This window comes from Parathielavia appendiculata (assembly GCF_033297405.1).
Source record: "Parathielavia appendiculata strain CBS 731.68 unplaced genomic scaffold N657scaffold_11, whole genome shotgun sequence".
Taxonomy (NCBI): domain Eukaryota; kingdom Fungi; phylum Ascomycota; class Sordariomycetes; order Sordariales; family Chaetomiaceae; genus Parathielavia; species Parathielavia appendiculata.
In genome coordinates, this window is record NW_026944230.1 from 23,964 (window position 1) to 49,676 (window position 25,713).

A 25,713-nucleotide genomic window follows, 5' to 3' on the forward strand; every position below is an offset into this window, starting at 1 on the left:
GCCGAGAGTCGCCGAGGCTCGCACCGGGCCCAGCCCGTTACAAAAATAGCGCCCGAGGGATCGCTTGCCCGAATGGGGCGGGGCGACTGCCCTTGCGGTATAAGATCAATATATATATATATATATGCCGCATTAGATGTTCAAGTGCGGTGTTAACCGAATCACATTATTCGCGAGAAGAACTCGGTTCTCTAGAAAGCTGTCAGACATTGCATTATTGTAGTAGAGCAGATACAACTTGAAATGAGGTAGTTAGTTATAGTAGAAGAAGAAGCATTCTAGTTAATAAAATATTCCGTTCAATAGTAGACCACATTACTATAAGCTACTAAGCTACCTAATATTATTATTTTTATTGTTTCTTATATCGATATGCTCGCAGGCGCGCCGGTCCCTCTACTGCTATGTACAAAAGAAACCGTACCGTATAGGTTAGATAAAAACCTCTCTCCTCTGCTACATAGCCACTATATATGAATCTAACTTACTACGAAATAAAGGAGGTTCTTTGCCAGCCTTCTGGGCCCTCTAGTCCTCTGGTATTTCTAGCTCTAGCCTTCTGGCTAAGCTATATTCCAGCAGCTATCCAAAGTCTATCAGCCAGTTAAGAACCTTTCAAGCAAGCTTAGTACTGCAGGCATCTACCCTCCTATAATATGGTCTGTGAATCTCGATGTGATTGAATTTTCCGCTGCTCTCACGGCCTCTGTAGCGGTAGGTCAGAGCACCACACCACTAAGTGCTCTACGATTTCTCTGCCTTCGCCATACTCGCAGTAAGAGGTATGGGCTTCTAGGACCTTAACCTTGAATAGGTAGTCCCGCAGGTTTATATTCCCTATATGAGCCTAGGAAATGAGAGTACTCTCGGCTGTCATAAAGCTCTCATATTTCTTCAAGGCTTTGTCGGTACAGAGAAGCATTAGAGGGGTCTTGGTCAGCCATTCTCCTGCTTTTAGCCCCTTATATGCCAGCTCTCTATTGTTTTTACCAGGCCTACTAGGTCAGTTCTACCACTTCGTAAGTACTCAACGGTTGTTCTTTTTTCGTCCTACTTCCATCTCTGATTAGCTTACTAGCTCACTGTAATAGTGGCCTGTTCAGTGACCATTGACCTCTGTGAGCCCTATCTAGACTTCTGTCCTAGTCCTCTTTTCTTCCTTCTGAACCTATAGTAGATCCTGTTGCGAGCCTCTACAATTAACTGCTCTGCAGTGGTCCATTCCTCTTCTAGCCCAGCCCCTTTTTATAGAGACTTCTTGCGTGGTCGTTCCTCAAAGTCAGCCGACTATTTATTGAGCTAGAGGTCTAGCGGTAGCACCTAGGCCTCTATTTCTAAGCATTTAGTGGGAGCCGTTTTATAGGCCCCTACTACTATATGAAGGCTCTTGTTCTAAGTTTTTGACCGAGCCTTCGCAAGTCCTCATAGCTTATTTCTCCCCACTCCCTACTGGAGCCGTCGGCTAGTAGTCACCGGAGGCCTCATAGGCTATGGCCCTGCGAATACATTTACAGTAGACCTTTTGGGCCCAGGCGAGGCTTTAACCTCACTTCTAGGCTATGATTCTCAATAGAGCAGAGTCCTAAGTCCTCAGCTTTCATTTCACTGCCTAGCAGGAGGCTTTCCAGGATAGCTTCCAACCTATTAGGACTACTATTTTAGCCTTCTCAAACGTTAAAGAATACTATTGTAGTTCTAGACACTTAGTATAGAGCACTATTAAGATCTAGAATAATAGTCTTTCACAGGCCTTTTTTTTGCCTATAGGTATAAAGTCCTCCCTAAGGCCCTTTCTAAAGCTAAGTTCTTTCAAAGAGTCTTAGCTAACTTTATATCTCTAATAGTAGTCTCTTTTTAGATCTCAAGTATAATTAGTCAAGAGCTCAATTAAAAGTAGTATTAAAGATAACGCTGAGGTTTGCTCGTAGATTTAAGAAGAATCTAGCTGTAAAAACCTTAGTCTTCTAGCTCTGAACTATGCGTTCTAGCTTTATATGTTCTACTAATTAAGGCCTCTGTAAAGTAGTGGTAGTTTTAAAGATTTAACGGATAAGAAGCACTTCGTATGAGCCTCTCTTTTAGCTTCAGCCCAGATCTATGATTCAGATCCCCCTGCCTATAGCTGTTGCTGATCCAATAGTTCGATCGCACACCTAGCTCACAAGTTCGAGATGGCGGCTGGGTGCTGTTCGGAAACCCCTGTCAAGGCCGGAGTTTTCTAAGGCCAAGCACGAATTCTGAGGCCACCAACCCGAAACACAGCGGGCTCAACGCATGCTGGCTTATCCCGCCATCGGGCGCGACACTCGAGGAAAGTGTGCCGCACCTCAACACAAATTCGAAACCATCTCCAAGGGCCAGTCGATCGGTAACTTGAGAAGGGGCAGACATTGGAATCGCAGGACCAGGGGGCGTGCCAGACCGCCGGGATTTTCGGAGATAAAGGAGATTTCGCATCCCGACAGTGTTCTACAGCGATTTTCCCCACCAACCTCCGGCCCGCTAAAGGGCATCCGGTTCGTACCTGCGGGAAGCCCGGACTTTTCATCTGTCCCGAGACAGGCGAGTGGTGCGGGCTTTTGCTTGACCATGCCAGCCATCCGGCCATCGATAAACCATCGTATCCCCCGCTCCGTTTGCAGCTGGACAACCCAAAACACTTTTGCAGGTCGGAGGGAACAAACTGCTACGTGACCAGGCGGAAGCAGGGTGGGCTTTTACTTATGGCTCGAAATTAGCCTTAGATTCGTGAAGAACTTCAGACGTCTCTTGGGTTCTTCAGGTCTCTCTCCCAAGATGGTAGGATCTTGTATTCTGGCCAAAACTCCATGCTTGATTAAACAACCCTGAACGCATTAATGGGAGGTCAATGTACAAGTACAAATAACAATTTGGTTTAAAGCAGCAGCTCAAGAGGGTTCTCAATGACCTTCTTCAACTCCCGCATCCACTCAGCGCCGACCGCACCGTCAACGACCTTGTGGTCAAAGCTGGCCGTGACGACAATCTGGTCGTCCCACTCGACGCCCGTTGTGCCGTCCTCGTTCTCGACTGGGACGGCGACCTTCTTGTTGCTACCGACGGCCAGGATGGCCGCCTGGGGAGGGTTGATGACGGCTGTGAAGCGCTCGACGGCCGGGTTCATGCCCATGTTGGAGATGCTGATGGTGCCGCCCTGGTACTCCTCGGGTTTGAGCTTGTTGTCGCGGGCCTTCTTGGCGAGCTCCTTGACGGCCGCCGAGATGCTCTCGAGGCCCTTGCCCTCGACCCCCTTGATGATGGGCGTGATGAGCCCGTTAGGGGTCGCCACGGCGACCGAGACGTCGACCGTGCTGAACTGGCGGATGACGCCCTCGCGCCACGAGCTGTTGACAGCGGGAACCTTCTTGCAGGCCACCGCCATGGCCTTGATCAGGAAGTCGTTGACCGAGAGCTTGTACTTGCCCTCCGAAGAGTTGTTGAGGGCTTGGCGGAGTTTCAGGAGCTTGGAGACGGAGAGGGAGGAGGTGACGAAGTAGTGCGGGTTCTCAGAAACGGATTCTTTAAGGCGCGAAGCAATCGTCTTGCGCATGCCCGAGATCGGGATGTCCTCGTACAAAGCGCCCGAGACTGTGGCAGAAGTGGCAGCCGGGGTCGAGGCCGCCTTCTTGACGTCCTCCTCGGTGATCTTGCCGCCAGGACCGGTGCCCTTGAGGCCCTTCAAGGACACGCCCTTCTCGAGAGCCAGCCGCTTGGCTGCAGCGGAAATGTTGGGCTCACGGTCGAGGGCTGTCTCAAGCTTGCCGCCGAAACCGGTCTCCTCGGGCTCGGGGGCAGGAGTTGGCGCCGGAGTGGACGATTCCTCGGACTTTGGCTGGTCTTGATCCTTCGCAGCAGGGGCGGGAGCGGCCGATTCACCACCGGCATCCTGGAGAGTGAAGCCCTCAAAGGCGCTCACATCGGTTCCTTCCTCGACCATGACGGCGATGGGCTGTTGGGAAGAGGCTAAGTTAGATACGTGGTTCATCTCGGCATCTCGTCGGCGCGGTGAATCAATCAGCGCAAGCTTACATTGCCAACGGCGACGTCTTTCTCGCCGGTCTCCTTCAGAACCTTCGCAAGCACACCCTCTTCTTGGAACTCAAAGTCCATCTGGGCCTTGTCGGTCTCAATCTCGACGAGCACCTCGCCGGGCGAGATAGAGTCGCCAGGCTTCTTGTTCCACGCGCCAATATTTCCCGCTGTCATTGTCGGGGACAGGGCAGGCATCTTGACGATGGTGTGCGGCGGGTACGAGGCGTACCATCTTGTTAGGCTGGGGACCGCGATGCGCGCAAGCCTGGCATGCTGAAGGGCTTGCCTCCGGATCGCTGGGACGAGCATTTTTTATGTGAAGAGGAAACGCGCGGGAAAAGAGAAACGTTCCGATGCGCGCGGACACGGAAAAAGCGGAATACACCCGGAATACGCCCACGAACCGTAGTGTAAAGCCCAATTGAGGAGGGCAGGGAGGGGCAAATCGAGGAATGGAAAGAAAGGCGGGAGGCCGGCGATCGGAGGACGACAATGATGGCGATGCAGGTTGGGGGACGGGACCAGTTTTTTTTGACGTGGGATTCAACTCGTTGGGAAGCTTTAGCTTCCGTTCACCAAAATTCGGACGGACCGGGATGGCACGGTTGATGCACCAATCAGCATTGGCGTGCTGCTGCGTGAGCAAAGGGTCAAAAGCCACATTGCTCCAGAGACAAAATACACGGAGACAATTCGAGAATTGAGAATTGAGAGAGGATGCCAATTGAGCTGCACCTCATCGTCAACAAAGATCTGAATGACTTTCGATTAATCAGTATTCTATATCAGAATCAGAGTATGGCGGCTAGTGGTCGCTACCTTTGCATTCCAAGTGCGTCGCCAGGTCATATATCAGCCACAGGTCTGTGGGCGCGCCAGCTCAATATCTTGGAGGGAAATGGATGTGGCTGTGCTCAGTATCTCTCAACGCAACGCTAGGAATCAAAGTGGGCCCTGCAACTTCTCGAGCCAGGGACCGCAATTGCAAACCAAAACGCTGGCTCGGGGGATCGCAGTGCTGACCAGCTGGCGCCGCGTCAGTTCATTGACCAGGTTCCACATTGAGCGACCGCGAAGGTTTGCTGTCATCTTGAGCGACCCCTTTCTTCGAACGGCAGTATTGTGACATTTGATTTGTGCCAGACAAAACACCACTGACGAGGACGCAGCCTACTTCAAGCTGTCCGCGCAAAACTCCAAATTTGGATTGGCACCCAGTGAACGTGCGCAGCACCAAGTCTGATTGCGGTCCTCGATCAGACAGGCTCGGCCCAGGAGGAGACAACCCAATTATCTGGTCGCGCACTAGATTCTACGCTTCGTGGCTGGTAGGGCACAAAAGAGCTGGGAAACAAAGACAAAGAGGGGCCGACCGGGGATCTGCAGCACCCCACGTGTACCACAATCGTCCGCTTGTCTCGACGACATTCGATGCGCTGACCGGCTCCCGCGGATGGCCATCTGTCCCCGGAGGAACGCCAGGAACACCGGCGCGCCATGAGCTCCCTCAAATTCGTTGTGTCCTCGCTGGACATCATTGCGGCACATGCCGGCCGCAACAAGCAGCTGGCCGAGCTGGCCGAGAAGGCCCTCGCCGCCATCAAGGAGAACGACCAACAGCTGCCCGATCCCGAAGTCGTTTTTGCACCGCTGCAACTAGCCACGAAGTCGGGCACGATCCCACTCGCCACCACCGCGCTCGACTGCATCGGGAAGCTCATCTCATACTCGTACTTCTCCGCCCCATCCTCGTCCGCAGGCCCCGATGGCGCCGAGCAAGCGCCCCTCATTGAACGGGCCATCGACACCATCTGCGACTGCTTTCAGGGGGAGGCGACGCTGGTTGAAATCCAACTACAGATCGTCAAGTCGCTTCTGGCTGCAGTGCTCAACGACAAAATCATTGTCCACGGCGCGGGTCTGCTGAAGGCGGTTCGACAGGTTTACAACATCTTTCTGCTGTCCAGGAGCACGGCGAACCAACAGGTGGCCCAGGGGACACTCACGCAGATGGTGGGCACCGTGTTCGAGAGGGTCAAGACACGACTGCACATGAAGGAGGCGCGGGCAAACCTCAACAAGCTCAAGGCAAGCCGGAGTAGTCTGGCCGTGGACCGGTCTGATGACCAGGACTCGCAATCTGCGAAGGCCGACAGCGAGGATGCTACCGAAGCCGTCTCGGACGCCACGCACGCCGAGAATGTCGATGAGACGGCCGGCAAGCTCACCTTGAAGGACTTGGAGCACCGGAAGAGCTTTGATGACTCCCATATTGGCGATGGTCCTACCATGGTGAGCAAAGTCAAGCCCAGGAAGAGCACTGCGCGCTCTGTATCCGAGCAAAGCCTCCAGGAGAGCTCGCAAGAGGACACACCTGAATCACTTGATGCCGAGGACGAGGCCTACATTCGGGACGCCTATCTGGTGTTCCGTTCCTTTTGCAATCTGTCGACCAAGATCTTGCCGCCGGACCAGCTTTACGACCTCCGCGGCCAAGCGATGCGCTCAAAATTGGTATCACTCCACCTCATTCAAACGCTCCTCAACAACAACATCACCGTATTCACGTCCCCGCTATGTACCATCAGAAATACCAAGAACAACGAGCCTACAAACTTCCTGCAGGCCATCAAGTACTACCTGTGCCTGAGCATCACCCGCAACGGAGCCAGTTCGGTGGACAGGGTCTTTGATGTCTGCTGTGAGATTTTCTGGTTGATGCTGAAGTACATGAGGGCATCGTTCAAGGTTGGTTGCATTCTTATCGTGCCGCGGGGTGCTGAGCTGATCCGGAGTCATAGAACGAGATTGAGGTGTTTCTAAACGAAATTTATCTTGCTCTGCTCGCCAGAAGGAATGCCCCGCTGTCACAGAAGTTGACTTTCGTGGGGATACTGAAGAGGCTATGCGAGGACCCCCGTGCCCTGGTGGAGATCTACCTCAACTATGACTGCGACCGCCACGTCGACAACATATTCCAGACTATCGTGGAGGATCTCTCAAAATTCGCGACAGCGTCGATACCCATCAATCCGACCCAGGAGCAGCAGTATGAGGAGAGCCACTCAAAGTCGGGGCCGGGCGGGGAATGGCAAATCAAGTCCGTACTCCCACCACCGCTTTCAGTTGCCCTCATTGCGACACACCACGAGACAGACAGTGAGATACCCAAGGAATATGTCATGAAGCGCGTGGCTCTTGACTCGCTGGTGGAGACCTTGAGGTCCCTGGTCGACTGGTCGCAACCAGGTAGGCCAGAGATCAATGGGGGAGGCGGTGATGTGCAGAGACGACCTTCGAGTGACGATCTCCGATACTCCATCGACCCCTCAATCAGCGAAACGGCGTTTCGAATGGAGACTCCAATTGCGCCATCAACTCCAGTGATTGAGGACGATCCGGACCAGCTGGAAAAGGAAAAGGCACGGAAGACGGCCATGACGAACGCAATCAGGGCTTTCAACTTCAAGCCAAAGCACGGAATCAAGCTTCTGATCAAGGAAGGCTTCATCCTCAGTGATACACCGGAAGATATTGCTCGGTTTCTTCTGAGCGAAGACCGGCTGGACAAGGCGCAGATTGGCGAGTTCCTCGGCGAGGGCGACCAAAAGAACGTCGACATCATGCACGCATTCGTTGACATGATGGACTTCAGCAAGAAACGCTTCGTTGATGCGCTCCGCGAATTCCTCCAGCACTTCCGTCTGCCGGGGGAAGCCCAGAAGATCGATCGTTTCATGCTTAAATTTGCTCACCGCTACGTGACAGGAAATCCCAATGCCTTCGCCAATGCCGACACGCCATATGTGCTGGCATATTCTGTCATCATGCTCAACACGGACCTGCACAGCAGCAAAGTGGTGAAGCGGATGTCCAAGGAAGACTTCATCAAGAACAACCGCGGCATCAACGACAACGCCGACCTTCCGGACGAATACCTCATCGCCATCTACGAGGACATCCAGAAGAATGAGATTGTTCTCAAGAGCGAACGTGAAGCAGCTGCGGCCGCCGGGATTCTTCCGCAGGCAACTGGACTTGCAGCTGGGCTTGGGCAAGCTTTCTCCAACGTCGGGCGCGACTTGCAACGAGAAGCATACGTGCAGCAGTCGGAGGAGATCTCGTTGCGATCAGAACAGCTGTTCCGTGACCTGTACCGCAGCCAACGGAAGAAGGCGACAAATGCTGGTTCCAAGTTCATCTCGGCTACCTCCTTCAAGCACGTTGGGCCCATGTTTGACGCCACGTGGATGTCCTTTTTCTCGGCCCTTTCCAGTCTCCTCCAGAAGACTCAAAATCTGGACGTCAACAAGTTGTGCCTGGAGGGCATGAAGCTGGCCACCAAGATTGCGTGTCTATTCGAGCTTGCCACCCCTCGGGAAGCCTTCATTTCGGTTCTCAAGAACACCGCTAACCTCAACAACCCCCGAGAGATGCAGGCCAAGAATGTCGAAGCCCTGAAGGTTCTCCTGGACCTCGCGCAGACCGAGGGCAACCACCTGAAGGAGTCATGGAAGGACGTGCTCTTGTGCATCAGCCAGCTGGATCGCTTACAGCTGATATCAGGGGGCGTGGATGAGAGTGCCGTCCCCGACGTTTCGAAGGCCAGGTTCGTGCCACCACCGCAACGGACAGAAACCGTTGACTCCCGCAAGTCAACGTCCTCGGCAAGGAGAACCAGGCCGCGGGCCCACACCGGGCCTCAGGGCGTGTCGCTAGAGATTGCGCTCGAGAGCAGGTCCGACGAGGTCATAAAGAGCGTCGACAGGATATTCACAAACACCGCCAACCTGTCGAGGGACGCAATTATTCACTTCGCCCGGGCCTTGTGTGAAGTCAGCTGGGACGAAATCAGGGTGTCTGGGTCGAACGACTCTCCTCGAACATACAGCCTCCAAAAGATTGTCGAGATCAGCTACTACAACATGACGCGTGTGCGGTTCGAATGGAGCCATATCTGGGACGTCCTCGGTGAGCACTTCAACAGGGTAGGCTGCCACGCCAACACTGCCATTGTCTTCTTCGCGCTCGACTCGCTCCGTCAGCTTTCGATGCGCTTCATGGAGATCGAGGAGCTGGCGGGTTTCAAGTTCCAGAAGGACTTTCTCAAACCCTTCGAGCATGTCATGTCCAACGCGAACAACGTCACGGTCAAGGACATGATCCTCCGCTGCCTCATCCAGATGATCCAGGCCAGAGGGGAGAATATCCGGTCTGGTTGGCGAACCATGTTTGGGGTCTTCACAGTTGCGGCGAGGGAGCCGCACGAGAGTATCGTCAACCTGGCGTATGAGAACGTCACCCAAGTTTACAAGACCAGGTTCGGCGTTGTCATCTCGCAGGGTGCATTCACTGATCTCATTGTTTGTTTGACCGAGTTCTCCAAGAACATGAGGTTCCAAAAGAAGAGCCTTCAGGCCATGGAGACGCTGAAGTCGATCATCCCGACGATGCTCAAAACGCCCGAGTGTCCTCTGTCGCAAAGGTCAGCTGAAAACGCGAGTCAGTCCGAGCCGAATCCCAAGTCACCTTCCCAACAGACGCGCACCTCCGTCGAGGAAGGATTCTGGTTTCCGGTGCTCTTCGCGTTCCACGACGTGCTCATGACTGGCGAAGATCTCGAGGTACGGTCGAACGCCCTCAACTACTTCTTTGAGACTCTGCTGCGGCACGGCGGCGGTTTCCCCCGGGAGTTCTGGGATATTCTCTGGAGGCAGCAGCTCTATCCCATCTTCATGGTCCTGCGGTCGCGGCCAGAGATGACCAATGCCCTCAACCACGAGGAGCTCTCGGTGTGGTTGTCCACCACCATGATCCAGGCGCTCCGCAGCATGATTACACTTTTCACGCACTACTTTGATGCTCTCGAGTATATGCTGGACCAGTTTCTTCAGCTTCTCGAGCTCTGCATCTGCCAGGAGAACGACACCATTGCGCGGATAGGGAGCAACTGCCTGCAGCAGCTCATACTCCGGAATGTGACCAAGTTTACGCCTGAACACTGGGCCAAGATTGTCGGCGCCTTCGTCGAGCTATTTGAAAGAACCACGGCATACCAGCTCTTCTCAGCGACCACCATCAACTCGACAGCCTCACTTTCCCCTCCGCCGAGCGGCCTGGAGCTTGGTGGTGCGCTCAGCCCAACCACCGAGACCCCGCCAGTTGACGAGAAATCCCTCAAGATCAACGGCACAGAAACAAACGGCCACCTACCAGGCGCCGAGTCGACCAACGGCGAGGCCGACAACAACAACACGGCACCACCACCAGCAGCCAGCTCAGCCGCAATGGCAGCAACCCCGCAATTGCAAACCCCAGGGCAACAACCACAACCACAACAACAGCTCGAAGAGTTCAAACCCGTCAACCCGCTCCAGCAACAACCTGTCGTCGTGACGGCCGCCCGCCGGCGCTTTTTCAACCGCATCATCTCGCGCTGCGTTTTACAACTCCTCATGATCGAGACAGTCAACGAGCTCTTCAGCAACGACGCCGTCTACGCGCAGATCCCCTCTCCGGAACTCCTCCGGCTGATGGCGCTCCTCAAGAAATCCTTCCTCTTCGCGCGGCGCTTCAACGCCGACAAGGACCTTCGCATGCGCCTCTGGCGCGAGGGGTTCATGAAGCAGCCGCCCAATCTATTGAAGCAGGAATCCGGCAGTGCGGCGACGTACGTGAGCATTTTGTTTCGCATGTTTGGCGATACGGCCGCGGAGAGGGTGGGGAGTAAGAAGGATGTGGAGGCGGCGCTGGTGCCGCTGTGTCAAGATATTATACGGGGGTATTGTGTGCTCGACGAGGAGAGCCAGCATCGGAATGTGGTCGCCTGGCGGCCCGTTGTGGTGGATGTGCTTGAGGGGTATGCTGCCTTTCCACGCGAGGCATTTGCCGCACATGTCGAGAGCTTTTATCCGCTTGTTGTCGAGTTGTTGGGCAAAGATCTGGGGCAGGAGCTTCGCGCGGCACTGTTGCTTGTGTTGAGGAGGGTTGGGGAGGTGGCGTTGGGAATTGAGGGCATGGGTGCCGGTGGTGGTGCTGCGGCTGGGCAGGGAAATGGCGCGGCGGAGAAAGAAACCGGGAGGGGGGGTAGTAGTGCGCTCTCTGTGCCGTCCGTCCGTCCGTCGCCGAGTATGGATAGTTTGAGCGATGATCCGTCGAGGCAGGTTTTGGGCAGGGGGTGAGTGACGTTGAGGAGCGAGCTAGGGGCTTGGAAAGTGAAAGAGGGGGTAAACTTTGGTGCAATTCTCGCATCATCGACATTCGAATTGTTATAGACTTCGGCGGTTGTCGGCGGTTGAGGCCCATGGCCGTGAGCCGACCATGTGTTTTTATGTGTTTTCTTTGCCTTCAGTATTCTGGACGTCAGGTCTTGCTCAAGACCCCGTCCCTGGGGCGACAGCATGAAATTGGCATCGGATATTTGCAGTTCGAGCTCAACTTATACGTCCCAAAGCAGATAGCTAAAAGGGGATGCCTCGAACATGCCATATCCAACTCGAAACCTCACAGATAACCTCCAGGCACCTGGGTATCATCCGTCACGATCTCAAATGGCGAGATCCCCAACGCCAGACAGAGTTGAATCTGACCCTTTTCTATCCCATTCCCCACTCTACAACAACTTCTTCAACCTCCCTTCATCACTACGGCAGCCTTCCCTTTAGGTACTAAGAACTCCTCCTCCCATATGGCTCAAACGGAAAGGCAGCCGCCACCAGCCCCATGGCGACCAAGAGCGCGCCACAGATGTAGATGGGGGCTGTGGTCGCCGTGTCGGCCACCGTGGCAATGACGGCCGATAAGATGCCCATAATGCGATTGCACGCGACGGCCACGCCGTTGCCCGTGGCGCGGTGCGCGCTGGGGAGAACCTCGGGCGTGTAGGCGTACAGCGTGCCGTAGTAGACGTTGAGGCTAAAGCCGATGGCACACGAGAAGCCGACGTTTTGCGCGGCGGTGCGCACCGTGGTGTAGGCGAAGAAGAAGACGGCCGTCATGAGCGCGCCGATCAGCATCGTGTAGCGCCGGCCGAGCAGCGGCACGTTGCACATCCAGCCGGCGAGCACGGGGCCGAAGATGGCGCTGATGTTGGTCAGCGCGTAGTTGCGCCACGAGTCGAAGGTCGACACGTCGAGGTTGGCGCCCCGCGAGGCCAGGTAGGTCGGCAGGAAGACGTAGAAGAGCGGGTAGGCGAGCCCGACCATAGCCCAGGAGATCCAGATCATGAGCGTGGAGATGGCGATTTTGGGAGTAGAGAAGAGTCCGCGCAAGTGGATGAGCGTCTCGGCGAGCGAGAAGCGGTTCTGGCTGTGGGCTGTTGTCACGACGCCGCATTCCTGGAGCTTTTCAACGGTCAGGGTGCATGGACGGTTGTACTTGGTAGCTAGCAGCTTGAAGGTCTCGACCACCTTGTCGTCGTCGCCCATGCCGAGGAGGTATTTTGGCGTCTCTTGGAGGCGGATGACTGTCAAGCGGAGGATGGACATGACGAAGACGAGTGCGCCACTCGTGAACATGACGTACCTCCAGCCCATGTTGTTCTCCCTGGTGCAGCCGTCGACTGACGGACAGTTCCATTCTTCAGGCACCAAAAACCCCCAGGCGATGAAGCCGGTGATGGCCTGGCCAAACCCCCACCACGCAGCCATCAACGTCACCATCCACTGCTTGTCGCCGGGAACGAACTCGAGGAAGACAGTCGTGTCCAGAACCAGGTTCCCGCCCCCGCCAAAGCCGATCAGTGCGATAAAGGTTCCCAGTGAAGCCCAGTTCGGCATGGCGCCAGCGAGGATGCCCGAGATGGAGCAGATGAACAGCGAGATGTTGAAGGCGTAGCGGCGGCCGATGATGTCGGCTCCGAGACCCCAGAACAAGGCGCCCGTGAGCATGCCCGTGTACACTGCAATGGTCAAGGCCTTGTCATAGCCGATCTGACCGAACTCGCGGAAGGCGGGGCCGGCGATGACGGACTGCAGCAGAAGGATGAGGGAGTCAACGGCGTACCCAAAGCCGTTGAGGAAGAACAGCTTGGTGTGATAGGGAGTCCAACCGAGCTCGTCAATAGCCTAGACCAGAGTCAACAGATAGTCTTCCACATAACCCTAAGGATTTGAACTGACGTTGTTCACCAAGTGCATCTTTCGATTGAGAGCCGGGTCCAGGTCATGCAGGGACAGCACGTCCTGACCCTTGAGCGACTCTTCGTCGATGTTGCTGCGCTCCGAAAGATTCCCGCCGCCATCCTTCAGTCCATTGCCTGGCATGTCGAGCCTAGAACTTTCATCCATGGTCTTCTTTGGTTACGAATTTTGTTAAGCAATTCAGCTGCTGAATTGCTTGGGAGAGCGTATTGCTGTACTCAGCAGGGCGTGCTGGGACCCGGGGTATCCGTACTCCGTACAGGGTCGAGCTTCGCGCGCTCTCAATCGGTTGGCCGTTAATAGTCGCTGAAGAGAGGGAAATAAGAAAGGTGACAAAGTAGAGAAGAAGACGACATGTGCTACATTAGGCTGGGTTGTAGATGGATTGGCAGGGGAGACCTTTTCCTGGAGACGGCTGTCCAGAAAGTGTTCCGACGAGTCGACGACACTGATGTGCGATGACATCCGCCGAGTCTCGGTGCGGTTGGCCGCGGTACTTAAGGCAATTTGATCTTTTCCCCTCGGCCTGCTACCTTGGTGTCTCGCCAGGGTGGCCCCTCCATAAAACTTGTCGGCGGTGAGGGGTTCAATGCGGGAACTGCCTTTTTGAGCAGGCATTGGAACCTCTGATTGGCTTGGATTGGCCGCTGTAGCTGGCCTCTGTAAACCCAGAACGCGACCTCGTGGCGCAGCGATTGGAATCACGCATCTGACCGCCGCAAGGTACGAACTTGGAAAGTTGGAGCACGAGGCCAAGTTCCCAAGTCGGTACTAGTTCCGTCCCACCAGTGTGACCATGGATTCCGATCATCTATCGCCTCGTGTAAAGCTTTTCCCGACTTGCAATCCAACGTTGGGATTTTCACTCTGCACGCCGGGTAGAGGACGTGACAGGGTTAGGGCTATGCGTGTAGAGCCATCCGGAGCAAAAGCAAGCACCCAGGCCTCCCCATCCGCAATTTCGCCCTTCCAATCATTCAACCACACCCACAAGAATCCGACCCGTTGCTCATGTACGCCCTCAGCGCATCGCTAGCCGTACCTCCTCCCCCGGCATAACATCCACCAACCAGCTCCTTAAGTCCTCCGCCTCCTCCTCGACAGTCCGGTCCGGCAGGCTCAGCAGCGCCTCACGCAGCACCTCGTCCCCGGCCGTCGCCTCGCCGAGCACCGCCCGCAGCGTCTCCACTTTAAGGGGAGACTGCTCGGTGACGCGCATCAGGCTGACCAGCGCCTCGAAGAAGTCGACCAGGCTGAGGTGCATGAGCACGTCCGACTTGCGCACCATGCGCAGGGCCGCGTATTGCAGGAAACCTTCGCCCGGCCGAGGTGGGTTTGAATTGGGGGGTTGGTGGTCGCCCCCGTTGAGCAATTGCGGTTCGCCGTTGCTGGTTCCGTTTGTAAGGTGCACTGGTGCGGGCGGGGTGATGTCGGAGTGGGTAACGGCGTGGAAGTCGATGAATGCCAGGCGTGGCAGGATGCGCAGGACGCGGCCCTGGGCGAGGGAGAGTTGGTGCGGGTTGCAGGCCGTGTCCGGGTGCCGGCCCGAGATCAGGTCCAGGAGGAGAGTGTACACGGTTGGGTCCTGGAAGACGAGGTTCCAGAGCCTGCCCTGCCCCGGGGTTTTGCGTAATACCAGCTCGGTGTGCGTCACGTCAACTGGGCGGGTGGTTGGTGGTGGTGGCGGCAGTTCGCAGTCGATGTCGAGGAGGTCGCCAAGAACTTTGCCGCCCTTCTGGCCGACTTCAACTTGCGGCGCGGCTAGCCAGCGGGTGATAAAAGCTGCAACGAGGTTGGGGATGTTGGAGAGTATGGTGACTTCCTGTGGGCTGGCAGCCGCTTTGTGGAGGATGGTCATGGCGAGCAAATTTGCCGCCGGCGCCGGGGAGTCAAGGGCTTGGATGAGCTCTTCCGGTGCGGCCATTTGCATAATCTCGACGAGCGAAACGGGTCCCAGAAGCTTGATGGTCAGGCTGACAATGACGGCTGGGTCTTGGGTGTACTGCTTGAGGAGTACTGTAAGTCGGGAGAGGAACCGGAGGATTAGCGGAGGGATGTTGCTTTCTGTAAGTGTATTAGCTTCCGGCGGGCGACCTATGAATGGTATTATGGTATGACCTGTAAGCTGGAGTTCGACATCGTCAAACAGCTTTGGGTTTACCTCCAAACAGGGATCCTGGATGAGATCGTCAAGGTGCCTGTCGAGCTCGTCGAGCCCAGTAATTGGCGTCGTTTCCATGTTTGGTGTCTGTCTCTGATATTCGTGGTGGAAAAATCGTTGGAAGAGTGCACTCTGTTAATATATGGGGTAAGTCAGCGGAGACTCAAGTCAAGCTGATGCAAGGCAGCAAAAGCAGTCGTCACAGCTTGTGCTTCAAGACAGCCAGTGAAATTGTAAGGCAGACTGTGAGCTGTGAAGCAGATGAGGTTGGATGGGTGGGGGTGAACTGGAGCCGAGACGAGCAAACAAGGGTCCAAGTGGGTCATGTTCCGCATGACGGTGGCTACCCCGCTAAAATCTGGTCGCATCTGGCGCAGTCATCATTGCCCCAGACCTCCGCAGAAGCTCTACTCGCATCATCTTTGCAGCTTCCATCTTCCGTACGCGTCGCAAACAAACAGCGCCTTGCTTGCGCACCGGAAGGCTTTTCTGAGCTAATGAGGTGACGTTGGCCATAGTCACCACACACAAAATATCGAAATGTCTGGACGAGGCGGGCGAGGCGGGCGAGGAGGCCGTGGTGGGCGTGGCCCGCTGACCAACGGCAGAAGGGCCGTCGCCCAGAACAGTGTGCCCTGGGCCATGGACGGGGACATTGTGCTAGACGGCAAGCCATCCGAACTCTTTCCAGTGAGTCCAACCGCAGCCTACCCGCGGATATTCCCTCCCTAGCTGACTTCTTCCTCCTATCCAGCCCTACGACGTCCCCAAAGCGCCTCTCCTCTCCAGAAAAGAAGAAAAACAAGTTTCCTACTTCCTCCTCTTCCGCGAACAGTGCCAAGACAGCCCCCTCTACACGCAAGCGCGCAACTGGACCCAGTCCTCCGGCACGACAGCGCGCACCTACGGCCAGGACCAGCTCAACAAGCGCTACGGCCAGATGAGCAAGGCGACCGTCGACCCCTTCACCGCCGTGCCGACCTACTCGCACCGGTTCAAGAAAGTGCCCCGGACACTACCTGACCTGGGCTCCCGGCCCTTCGCAAAAGATTTCTTCCCGCCCGAATTACACGCCACGCTAGACGGCGACGACGAGCATTCGAGCGGGAACGGGCCGGTGGCCAAGCGGCGACGCGTCGGCCCCAAGACGTTGGGCCTGTCGAACATCACGTCATACAAGACTGCAGAGGAGCTGTTCCTTCCCGACGCACAGCAGCTGGGTGTGGGTGCAGGGGCTGGGGCGGCTAGCATGGATAAGGCGCTGCAGTTTATCGACACGATTGAGAAACAGAACGGTGATGAGGAGGCCATCTTGTCTGGGGAGGACGATGACGATTGGGTCAAGGGCAATGGCGAGGATGACGAGGACGGGAACGCTGAGGAGGATGATCAGTACGAGGACGAGTCTGGCGACGACTACAATGCGGAGGCCTATTTTGACGGGAACCAGGATGATGAGGACTACGACGAGGGAGGGGATGATGGGGGGGATTATTTCTGATTGTTTGGGGAAACTTTTACTTTGCATTTCCTGGCGCATTGAAAAGTGGCATAGACTGGTCGGAGCGCCAAGGCAATGGCGAAGAGATACCATTTTCACAGTTGGCCTGTTGCTTATGGCATGCAATTGAGTCGAATACATGTCATGTGTGGGTATTCCAATACCCTCAACTCTTCTCCCGACGCCCACAGTATGGTACAAGTCCTCGCCGCATTATCTCTCACTCCTGATGCTCAACCGCTCAGCTGCCGTGACCCATAAAGTCCTTCAGCTGCAGCTCCGTAACGCCCTCCTTGACACCGCCCACAACCCCAGCAACCTTGAGGATACTCTCCTCAAAGTCCCTCAGTACAGCCGCCAACTCAATGACGCGCTCATCCACCCCACCTTGGGTTGCGCTCTTGGACTGCGCAGCAACCCGCTGCATCTGCTCCAACATATTCCCCTGCACGCCGTGCAGATGCACCTCAATCTCGCCTAGGTTCTTCTCAAATTTCTTCATCATCTGGTCCATCTCGTCCGCTGTCCGCGAGAAGAAGCTGATCAGATCCGTGTTGCTCTGCGCATCCGCGGCGCCGCCCGCTCCTCCTCCGCCGCCCACAGCCGCGCCACCACCACCTACCTGCTGCACTCCCACCCCCCGATTCGACCACAGACCGGCCTGGTGATACTGCGTCGGCAGCTTGAGGTTGTCGATGGCCTTAAACGACAGGCGCGCGTGGTCGGCGTCCTGCTTGACCAGCTCGCGTAGCTGGTCGATGGCGACGATGTCGCTGGACAGGGCATTGTGCGCGCCCTCGGACTTGCGGCCGACGAAGCTCACATCGGTCGGGATGGCGGCCAGCTGGTCGCCGTGCGAAGGGAGGAAGGCGTCGACCGCGTCCTTGTCTTTGATGCATCGCTGGATGGCCTCGTCGATCATGGCGATTTCCTTTTGGAGGGACTCTTGCAGGTCGTTGAAGCGGGTTGTGGATTTGATGTTGCTCAGGTCGATGCGCACGCCGGGCACGACTTGTTGTTGTTGGCCGGTTGTCGCCGATTGACCTAGCGTCAGGCCGGCGGCGGGGGTTTGTTGCTGTTGGGTCATGGGCTGGCTGAGGCCGCTGCGGCTGTGGTTAGTCCAAACTGTTCGTAGTAAGAACGTGAAGATTGCCTACAATAGCCCGCCCCCTGTGGTCGCCGTGCCGGCTGGTTTCGTAGCGAACATGCCGCTTGAAGAGCCGCCAAATAGTCCTCCCGTCGCCTGGGACTGTTGCTGTTGCTGCTGCTGCTGTGCGGTGGCGCCGCCGAACAAGCCGCCCGTTTGCGCCTGCTGCGTCTGTCCGCCGAAAAGACCGCCTGTCTGAGCCGGCTGCTGGGTCGTCGAGCCGCCGAAGAGCCCACCTGTTGTCTGCTGCGGCTGCTGTTGCTGGGTCGCTGTCCCAAGCAAGCCTCCAGTCTGCTGGGGTTGTGTAGATGTCGTAGTCTGGCCGAAAAGGCCGCCGGTTTGCTGAGGCTGCGAAGTTGGTGTCTGGGTCGTGGCTGAGCCGAAAATGCCTCCGGTCTGCTGGGCCTGCGAGGCTGTCGTGCCGAACAAAGAACCTGTCTGCGCGGGCTGTGAAGTCGCCGTTCCAAAGAGTCCACCTCCCGCTGGCGGCTGGCTTGTACTGCTTCCACTGTGCGAGGCAGTCAGCTCGTCTGCGCGTCTCGCTCGAAACTCGATAGACGGAGTTGTTGATGCAAAGCAAACTCACAAAAGATTGGCGCTACCCGTGTTAATGCTCAGGCCGGCCGGGCCGCTAGCTGACCGTGCGAGTGACATGGCGGCTTCCTCATGCAGTAAGGGATAGGGAAAGCAAACAGCTGGAATGAAATGCAGCTGTGGAGAGCGTTTGTCGCTGCTGCCGATTTCCAAGCTGTTGCCGTTGTGTTTTGTATGGTTGCGACGGGAAATGGGCGATGGCGGCCCCACCAAAAACAGCTCGCAGAAGCTCAGCCCAGGTCGCGCTTGCAAGGGTCCACTGCAGTCTGACCGCCTGCCGAAAGCGTGGATTCTGAGCCAACTCGACTCGAGCTGCTTTCAACCTTCAACTTCAATTGCCGGCCTAGAACCGCGTCATCTGCCAACCTTGTCCACCACAATCCATTCGAACCGGTCGCGTCCCTCATCCTATCTGCACAATGGATATCGACGACGAAGACGACTTTTACGCTCCTGAGGAACCCCAGGCCCCGGCAGAGCAAGCTCCCGCCGAAGCACCACCAGACACAACAAAGAAGGATGCAAACGAGGAGCTTGAAGAAGGAGAGGAGGAGGATGAGGGCGGCGCGATGGACGAAGACGAAGATTCCGTATGCGTCTTCAAGACTGACCTGCTCTCTGACGCCCTCAATGACTGACAACCCCAGGACATCGACATCATCACGGAGCGCAAAGACGGCTCCAAGCCAGCCCCTCCACCGTGAGCTACCCTGCCATCACCCGAAGTGAATACCCCTCTAACCCCTCGTTCGTTCTAGTCAATCACGCTACAGCGAAATCAAAAACATCCCTCAACGCACCGCCCCCTCCGACACATCACCCACTACCACCAGCAAACCCTCCCAGGCCCCCAAACCTACCTCCTCCTCAATCCAAGCCGACACCCACCCAGCCGTCTCCACCTCCAAGATCGACGTCAACGCCATACCGATCCACAAATTCTCCAACAAACCCCTAACCCAAGTCAACATAGACGAGGACCTGCCCCCCGAAAACGACAAGCCTTGGCGCAAGCCGGGGACCGATCTATCGGATTATTTCAACTACGGCTTTGACGAGTTCACCTGGGCTTTGTACGCGCAGAAGCAGGAAGCGCTCCGCGCCGAGTACAACCCCGAGGCGATCGCCGAGCGCAACAAGAAGATGATGGAGGACATGACCAACTTCATGATGATGGGCGGGATGGCGGGGATGCCGCCCGTCGCGGCGGCGGCGGCGGCGAACCCTGCCGTTGGTGGGGGTGCTGGGGCTGGGGCTGGGGTTGGCAGTGCTGGTGCTGGCGGTATGCCCCAGGTCTTGCAGGGGATGCCGGGGATGGAAGGGATGACGCCTGAGATGCACGCTATGATGCAGTCGATGATGGGGGCTGGGATGGATCCGTCGCAGATGGATATGAGCGCTATGGCAGGCATGTTTGGTGGTGCCGGGGCCGGAGGGGGTGGGCCGGGCCAGGGCGGGCAGGGGCCGAGCTTTGGCGGTGGATTTGGGGGCGGGCAGGGCCAAGGGTATGGGTATGAGCAGCAGATGGGTGGCGGTGGTGGTGGGAGAGGAGGGAGAGGTAGGGGACGGAGATGGTAGATGTGCTGAGGCTCTGAGGCTGTATAAGAAAATCGATACCCTTTCATGGAAAGTGAGCGAGAACTTGGGTTCATTGCCAGCATCAGCTTTGCGGACGGCCATCTCGGTGCATTGCGGGTGCTTACAGACCCATCTCAACGACGCTAATGGGGGTTTGGTGGACTGATCATCGGACTTGAGCAGTGTGAACTAAGAACAAAGAGCGGCGCGCATACATGACGTTCGGTGTTTACATCGGCCTGTGGCCGCTGTGTGTGATATTCCGGACTAGTACTTTAGACGGCCAAACTTTACACAGCGACCACATACCCAGTTCGGCCCAATTTAAGACGCCGAGACTGCGGCCTCTCGCTCCTCAACCTTCTGATCTTCCCGAGGTTTCAGGCCATCGTCTTTCTTGGCAACATGACCACCAGCACCATCCCCATCCGCCTCCACACCAGCAATGCTCAGCGCCTCGAGGGCAAATATATTACACGACTGCACCGCGGCCATGAGCGGGGTACTCCCAAAGCAATCTCTCGCGTCGAGCGACGCACCCCGCGCAATGAGCTTCTCGATGGTCCTCATGCGCGCCTTCCCCCTCGCATCGTCGTCGTCGCCTTTTTCAACGGGCTCGCCGGCCGGCTGCGCCGACCGCATGCAGCACATGTGCAGCGGCGTCAGGCACCCCGTCTTGCCCGGCGCCACGAAGCCTTTGGTTACGTCCGCGCCCAGCTCGATCAGCCGGTCGGCCGCGTCAAAGTCGCCCAGCCGGCACGCTTCGCCGAGCGTGGTGATGGTGGTGTAGGGGATGTACATTTTGGTCTGGCAATTGATGTTGGCGCCTAGGGAGAGGAGGAGGGGCACCGTCGAGTCCCAACGGCGGCTGGCGTAGGCGTGGTAAAAAGGGGTGAGACTGCACTCGTCAGGAACGTTGACGGGGGGCCAGATGTCGTTGTCGACGATGTGCCGGACAAGGTCGGTCAGGCCCATGCCGGCTGCGTGGTGCAGCGCGGTTGAGCCGTGACCTGAGGTGAGGCTGTGGGCGTCATAGTCGGCCTTGGTTCGGAGCGATTCCATCCATGGGGAGGCGTCGTGCGAGAGGAGGAGCTTGGCGGTTTCGGTCTGCGAATGGCAGATGGCGACGTGCAGAGGTGTCCACATGGGCTGGTCAGGCTCCGGGTCCGGGTGTTCCAAGGCGTTGAGGAGGCCCTTGAGCTGCAGGCAGGCGCAGAAGCTTTCGGATGAGATGTCAATGCGCGCGCCGTGACGGAGGATCATGTCAATGATGTCGTTATGGCCGCCTCGCGCGGCCAGGTGGATAGCATGGTAGCGGCGCCGTAAGGTGTGTGGGGTCGGCGTGGGAGAGGGCTCGGTGGCCGGCGTCGCATCGCTGCGCTGGGACAGATCCTCCTCGGATGACACAACCGAATCTTGGTCCGATGCACTAGGAGCACGGGGCGACGGGGCGATGGTTGAGGTGGCCGCCGGCGTGCTCGAGTCGCCGGCCGGTTCGCGGGACCAGTCGGTCTCGGGTCTTGGCCGGTTGTTGTAGTCCCACATCGCCCACAGCTGCTTGGGTCGGCCGGCCGCGGCATCGGCCCGGGCGGCTGCGGTTACTTTTTCCCATTCCTCTGCCGACAGATGCTCGATAAACTCATAGTTGGGGTCAAGACCAGCTGCAAGCGCCATCCTTAGCGTTGACACCAGGCCGCGGTTGGCAGCCCAGGCCAGCGGGCGGCCATCGTTGCATTGAGCTGCGCGCCGGTAGAGGTAAGGGTTCGCGGTGCCGTACAGCCGTCGGTTCATCAACGCGAGTGCTGCAATGTCCTCGACGCGGTCAAGATTGTCGATGACAAATACAAGGAGCTCGATTGGCAGCGCGTTAAACAAATGCGACGACTGCGCCATTGTGCGTGATGCAGCCGATACTGTCTTCAATGTCTTGTGACACGCAAACACGACTGATGAAACAGCCACTTGGATGGAGAAAAACCTTTCCAGTCGCAGATGACAGTCGCCCCGTTGAACTCAAGTCAGTGAACTCGGACTTTAGACGCGGCTGAGAAACGCCGGCGATAACCAAGATGAGACAACACGGAAGGAATCTCGGACGGAGGCGTTACGGAACAATGTCGAGCCGGCGCATTGATCCTCACCTTCGCGATGGTGGCCAACCTTCATTTATTCTTATTATCACATAACTATCGTGAGCGCTTCATTGTCTACCCCAAAGCCAACCATTTGACGAATGACTGCACTGTACCAACCCCTTAACTTATTTCTCTTCTGATGAAACTGTTGACCTCATCACCCATGTTCCTCTGCCGAACCTGGGATCACGTAGTACAGGTGCTGTTGCCAGTGGCCCGATGTCGCCTGCGCTGCCCTGCCACTGCACTCTCGAGGAGAGCGTCTCCTTGACGCCGTCCTCGTGGGCCTTGACGCCGTCGGTCTCGAGACCACCCTCGGCGGCCTTGCCGTAGGTGCCATGGTGGAAGAGCTTTGAACACTCGTGCAGCAGAAGTTGTGTGTAGGGGGCGATCGGAGGTGAGTCGGGTGGTCCACGTTCGTAGGGGTTAGGGTTACTGTCAACCCAAGATAGTGTGCAATACAATGAATGGCTCAAGTCTCTTGAGAAGAGCAAGGATTCAAGTTTGTCTATGATATGCAGGTTGTATGTTCGACGTGGCGCCACCCGGGCCAGTTGCTCGCCCCTATCCGATGCTCCAACAGCCAGCTGTGCTACCGTCAAGGAGGTAACGTTGCCCATCTCCGTCTTCGTCAACATCCCACCTCCTTATTAGGAATACCTGGTACTTGCACCATGTCCAAAACTGCCTCTAAAATCTTTCATCATAAGTGTCATTACCCGTTACCGTCCATAAAACACACCAGCACCTCCCAGACCGCCCAGGCATCACTCCACGAGCGTCTCAACAGGCCGCACCGCACTGGTCTTCGGCGGTCGGATATACTGAGCAATCCGCTGCGTCAAGCTCGCCTGCCTGCGCAATGTGCGGGGCGGCTGTGGCTGGTACTCACGCGCGCGGTTCAGATCCTCGTCGACGAGGCCGCACACAGCCGGGTGTCGCCCCGCCGCGGGCTCGGGCGGCCGACGTGGTTGTGGCTCTGATTGTTGCCACGGTAGAGCAGGCGACTTCATTCTCTCCACCAACTCCTCTGCCGCCGCGCTGCCACTCGTGGCATAACTCGGCGCCCAGCTCAACTGTCGCGCATGTCCCTTCATGTTGTGTCCGTCACGGCGCTGCTGATGCTGCTGCTCCGTCTGCTGCGACGGTGGTTTCGGTTTCTGCTCGCGCCCGCGCCCGCTCCCGTTGGTGAGGACATAGCGACTGCTGTTGCCGTTGTGCCGTTGCGGCCTGCGATGGCTCCGCTCGGCCGAAGACGACGATGCCACGGCCACAAATTGCCGGTGCGGATCCGGCTTGACGCGGTTCGCCGAGTAGGCGGCGGCTGACCGCTGCGAGATGCTGCGCAGCACCTGCTCGCGTCGTGCCCTCTCCTCCGCTTCGGCGCGTGCAATGAACAGCTCATAGTCGGAAAGGGGTCGCCCAACGGCTGGCGTCGATTTCTCTTTCCCTGGAGCAGCTGACTGCACATTCGGGCACCATGCATCAGGCCGACCGTTGACTGGGAATTGCATGGGGGCGTTAGAGACTTGGGATGGCTCCTCTACCAAGGTGTAGGAGTGGCGGTCTGCTGCGGATCCGGTATGCCACTTTTCTGATTGCTCATCTCGTGGTGACCCAACGCGGTCATTGTCTCCATGTCTTGACCGGCTCTGGCTGGCGCGGGGTGCCAAGGTTCGCGGGTCGTCTTCCGCCAGACCGTGCGTCGGGGAAGGGAGACGCTGCACCGGGTGACTCAACGGTGAAACCGCCAACCGGGAAAAATCGGCGGCGGCATGTTTGGGCTCGTAGACGAAGCGCGGCTTCGATTCCTCGGCGACCAGCTCCAACGGCTGAGGCGGTTTTTGCCAGGCTTTCAGGCGTTCGCGGATGCTAGTTCTCTTTCTGAGCTGTGGCTGCGGGGCTGCGCTTGGCATTTTGAGGCTTGCGGATGGCGCTGTTGGATTTGCACAAACCGGTTGCAGCTGAGGTTGTGTCATGTCGCCTGCATCAGGCGCTGTGCTTCTAGGCTGCCGACGTGTTTGTGGGTTGCAAGACACTTTCGGGTCCAACGTTGTTTCGTGTTCTTTTAGTAACTGTTGTTCCTTGAGCGCAGCGATGCTCTTGTGTGTACTCCTCGGTTGGGACTGTTTGCTGGTTTTCGCCGTGCTTGCTGTCCACTGCAGAAAACGGCTGATGACGCCTGGGAGGTCACGGTTGGGCGAGACGGGGCTACTAATACCAGGACCAGTGCCGCCGCTGCCAACCATGGTCACCTCAGCGGCCACCTCAACCTGGAAGCTCGTGTCAAGGCTTGGAGGTGCGTCGACTGGGGAGAGTGGAGCTCGGTTCAGTGCGGCAGCGGTACCTTGCGACCCCATGTCGTCAAACCCTGTTTCCCATGCAGCAGCCGTCTTGGCCACATGAGGTGATCGCTTCGGGGTTGCGCTGCGGTACGACGGGAAGCCGGGTGAGGAGAGAATTAATTCTCAGTCTTGACGCTATGCAACTGTTTGAGATTTGAAGCGTACAGCTGAAGAACCGGCGGTGTAGTCCGGGTAAAGTGGGTGGTCTCGTCTCTTGTACTTGTACTCGTTCGTCGAGCGAAGCTTGTGACATCCTGCCAGGCCAAAGAGGGGCTTGCCTTGCCTTGCCGAACAAGCACCGGCGTCCCAATTGTCAGGTTTGGTGGGACATGATGGCGTCGCAGCCGCCGACGAATGGGGCAGACCGCCGGGCTTGAAGTTTGAACTGGTGTGGTGGGGCTTTGAGCCGTTTGGGTTTAGGAGGCATAGCGGCAGTCGCATGACACGTCTTCGACTGGCCGCTGACAGGATTCGCAGAGATGAGCATGTGTTGCGACGGCAGCTGAGAGAGTTGAAATCTTTCGCGACAGCCTGTGGTGATGACAGCATGGAAAATTACTTGCTTGCGCTAACCGAAGCTGGGCATCCTCAGTTGAGTCTCGGAGAGAAAAGCAGAAGGATCGGATATGGGTAAGACAGCAACTCTGACATCCACGCGGGATGATGGCGCGAAAGCGGCTTCCCGTCCGATGCCCTGAGACTGGGGATCCGGATCAATCACCAGGGCCCGCTGCGAGATCGCCAGTGGCTCCTGCACGTTGTCTTCCGGAGAGCCCCAATGCATCTCATCCGAAACGCGAGCACACCAAGGTCGTGCTCTCTGGCCGGTCTCCATTTCCGATATTCGATGCGCACCATTTTGGTGGTAAGGCGGCATCCAGTCTGACGATGCATAGTGGGCAAAAACGCCGAAGGTGCTCAGGGAGCTGTCAGGGAGACAAAGACAGGTTTTGCGAGATACGGCAGGTGGTCAACCGGTACTTTTCCCGGTTACACGTGTCTTGCTAGAACAAAAATGGTCTTCAGCCATGGCGGCCAGGCCTGTGGTATTCGCCTGCC

At 56.9% G+C, this 25,713-nt stretch overlaps 9 protein-coding genes across 9 annotated transcripts; 3 read left to right on the forward strand and 6 right to left on the reverse strand.

Moving 5' to 3' along the window:
• Positions 1–2,566: 2,566 nt before the first annotated feature.
• Positions 2,567–4,616, reverse strand: N657DRAFT_647622 (pyruvate dehydrogenase). The gene is made up of 2 exons (XM_062793358.1): positions 4,051–4,616; positions 2,567–3,970 (listed from the first exon to the last, which is right to left on the reverse strand). Exons 1-2 carry the CDS (start codon positions 4,360–4,362, stop codon positions 2,897–2,899), a joined length of 1,386 nt encoding a protein of 461 aa, XP_062645232.1. The 5' UTR covers positions 4,363–4,616; the 3' UTR covers positions 2,567–2,896.
• Positions 4,617–5,053: 437 nt separating this feature from the next.
• Positions 5,054–11,662, forward strand: N657DRAFT_647623 (uncharacterized protein). The gene is made up of 2 exons (XM_062793359.1): positions 5,054–6,801; positions 6,855–11,662. The coding sequence occupies exons 1-2, from the start codon at positions 5,551–5,553 to the stop codon at positions 11,232–11,234; spliced, it is 5,631 nt and encodes a 1,876-aa protein (XP_062645233.1). The 5' UTR covers positions 5,054–5,550; the 3' UTR covers positions 11,235–11,662.
• A 58-nt stretch (positions 11,663–11,720) lies between these two features.
• Positions 11,721–13,316, reverse strand: N657DRAFT_635522 (MFS general substrate transporter; the record flags this gene model as incomplete). Its single annotated transcript, XM_062791349.1, has 2 exons — positions 11,721–13,118; positions 13,173–13,316. The coding sequence occupies 2 exons, from the start codon at positions 13,314–13,316 to the stop codon at positions 11,721–11,723; spliced, it is 1,542 nt and encodes a 513-aa protein (XP_062645234.1).
• An 898-nt stretch (positions 13,317–14,214) lies between these two features.
• On the reverse strand, positions 14,215–15,432 carry N657DRAFT_657563 (uncharacterized protein; the record flags this gene model as incomplete). The annotated part of the gene is made up of 2 exons (XM_062794824.1): positions 14,215–15,257; positions 15,312–15,432. 2 exons carry the CDS (start codon positions 15,430–15,432, stop codon positions 14,215–14,217), a joined length of 1,164 nt encoding a protein of 387 aa, XP_062645235.1.
• Positions 15,433–15,894: 462 nt separating this feature from the next.
• Positions 15,895–16,855, forward strand: N657DRAFT_682557 (uncharacterized protein; the record flags this gene model as incomplete). The annotated part of the gene is made up of 2 exons (XM_062796494.1): positions 15,895–16,044; positions 16,109–16,855. 2 exons carry the CDS (start codon positions 15,895–15,897, stop codon positions 16,853–16,855), a joined length of 897 nt encoding a protein of 298 aa, XP_062645236.1.
• An 11-nt stretch (positions 16,856–16,866) lies between these two features.
• N657DRAFT_647627 (uncharacterized protein) lies at positions 16,867–18,791 on the reverse strand. The gene is made up of 3 exons (XM_062793360.1): positions 18,589–18,791; positions 18,013–18,510; positions 16,867–17,958 (listed from the first exon to the last, which is right to left on the reverse strand). Exons 1-3 carry the CDS (start codon positions 18,654–18,656, stop codon positions 17,097–17,099), a joined length of 1,428 nt encoding a protein of 475 aa, XP_062645237.1. The 5' UTR covers positions 18,657–18,791; the 3' UTR covers positions 16,867–17,096.
• Positions 18,792–18,925: 134 nt separating this feature from the next.
• On the forward strand, positions 18,926–20,174 carry N657DRAFT_673294 (Fip1-domain-containing protein; the record flags this gene model as incomplete). The annotated part of the gene is made up of 3 exons (XM_062795681.1): positions 18,926–19,186; positions 19,244–19,296; positions 19,355–20,174. Exons 1-3 carry the CDS (start codon positions 19,016–19,018, stop codon positions 20,172–20,174), a joined length of 1,044 nt encoding a protein of 347 aa, XP_062645238.1. The 5' UTR covers positions 18,926–19,015.
• A 152-nt stretch (positions 20,175–20,326) lies between these two features.
• Positions 20,327–22,246, reverse strand: N657DRAFT_647628 (ankyrin). Its single transcript, XM_062793361.1, has one exon. The coding sequence runs from the start codon at positions 22,065–22,067 to the stop codon at positions 20,499–20,501; it is 1,569 nt and encodes a 522-aa protein (XP_062645239.1). The 5' UTR covers positions 22,068–22,246; the 3' UTR covers positions 20,327–20,498.
• An 830-nt stretch (positions 22,247–23,076) lies between these two features.
• N657DRAFT_577215 (uncharacterized protein) lies at positions 23,077–24,225 on the reverse strand (the record flags this gene model as incomplete). The annotated part of the gene is made up of 1 exon (XM_062789238.1): positions 23,077–24,225. One exon carries the CDS (start codon positions 24,223–24,225, stop codon positions 23,077–23,079), a length of 1,149 nt encoding a protein of 382 aa, XP_062645240.1.
• Positions 24,226–25,713: the final 1,488 nt, after the last annotated feature.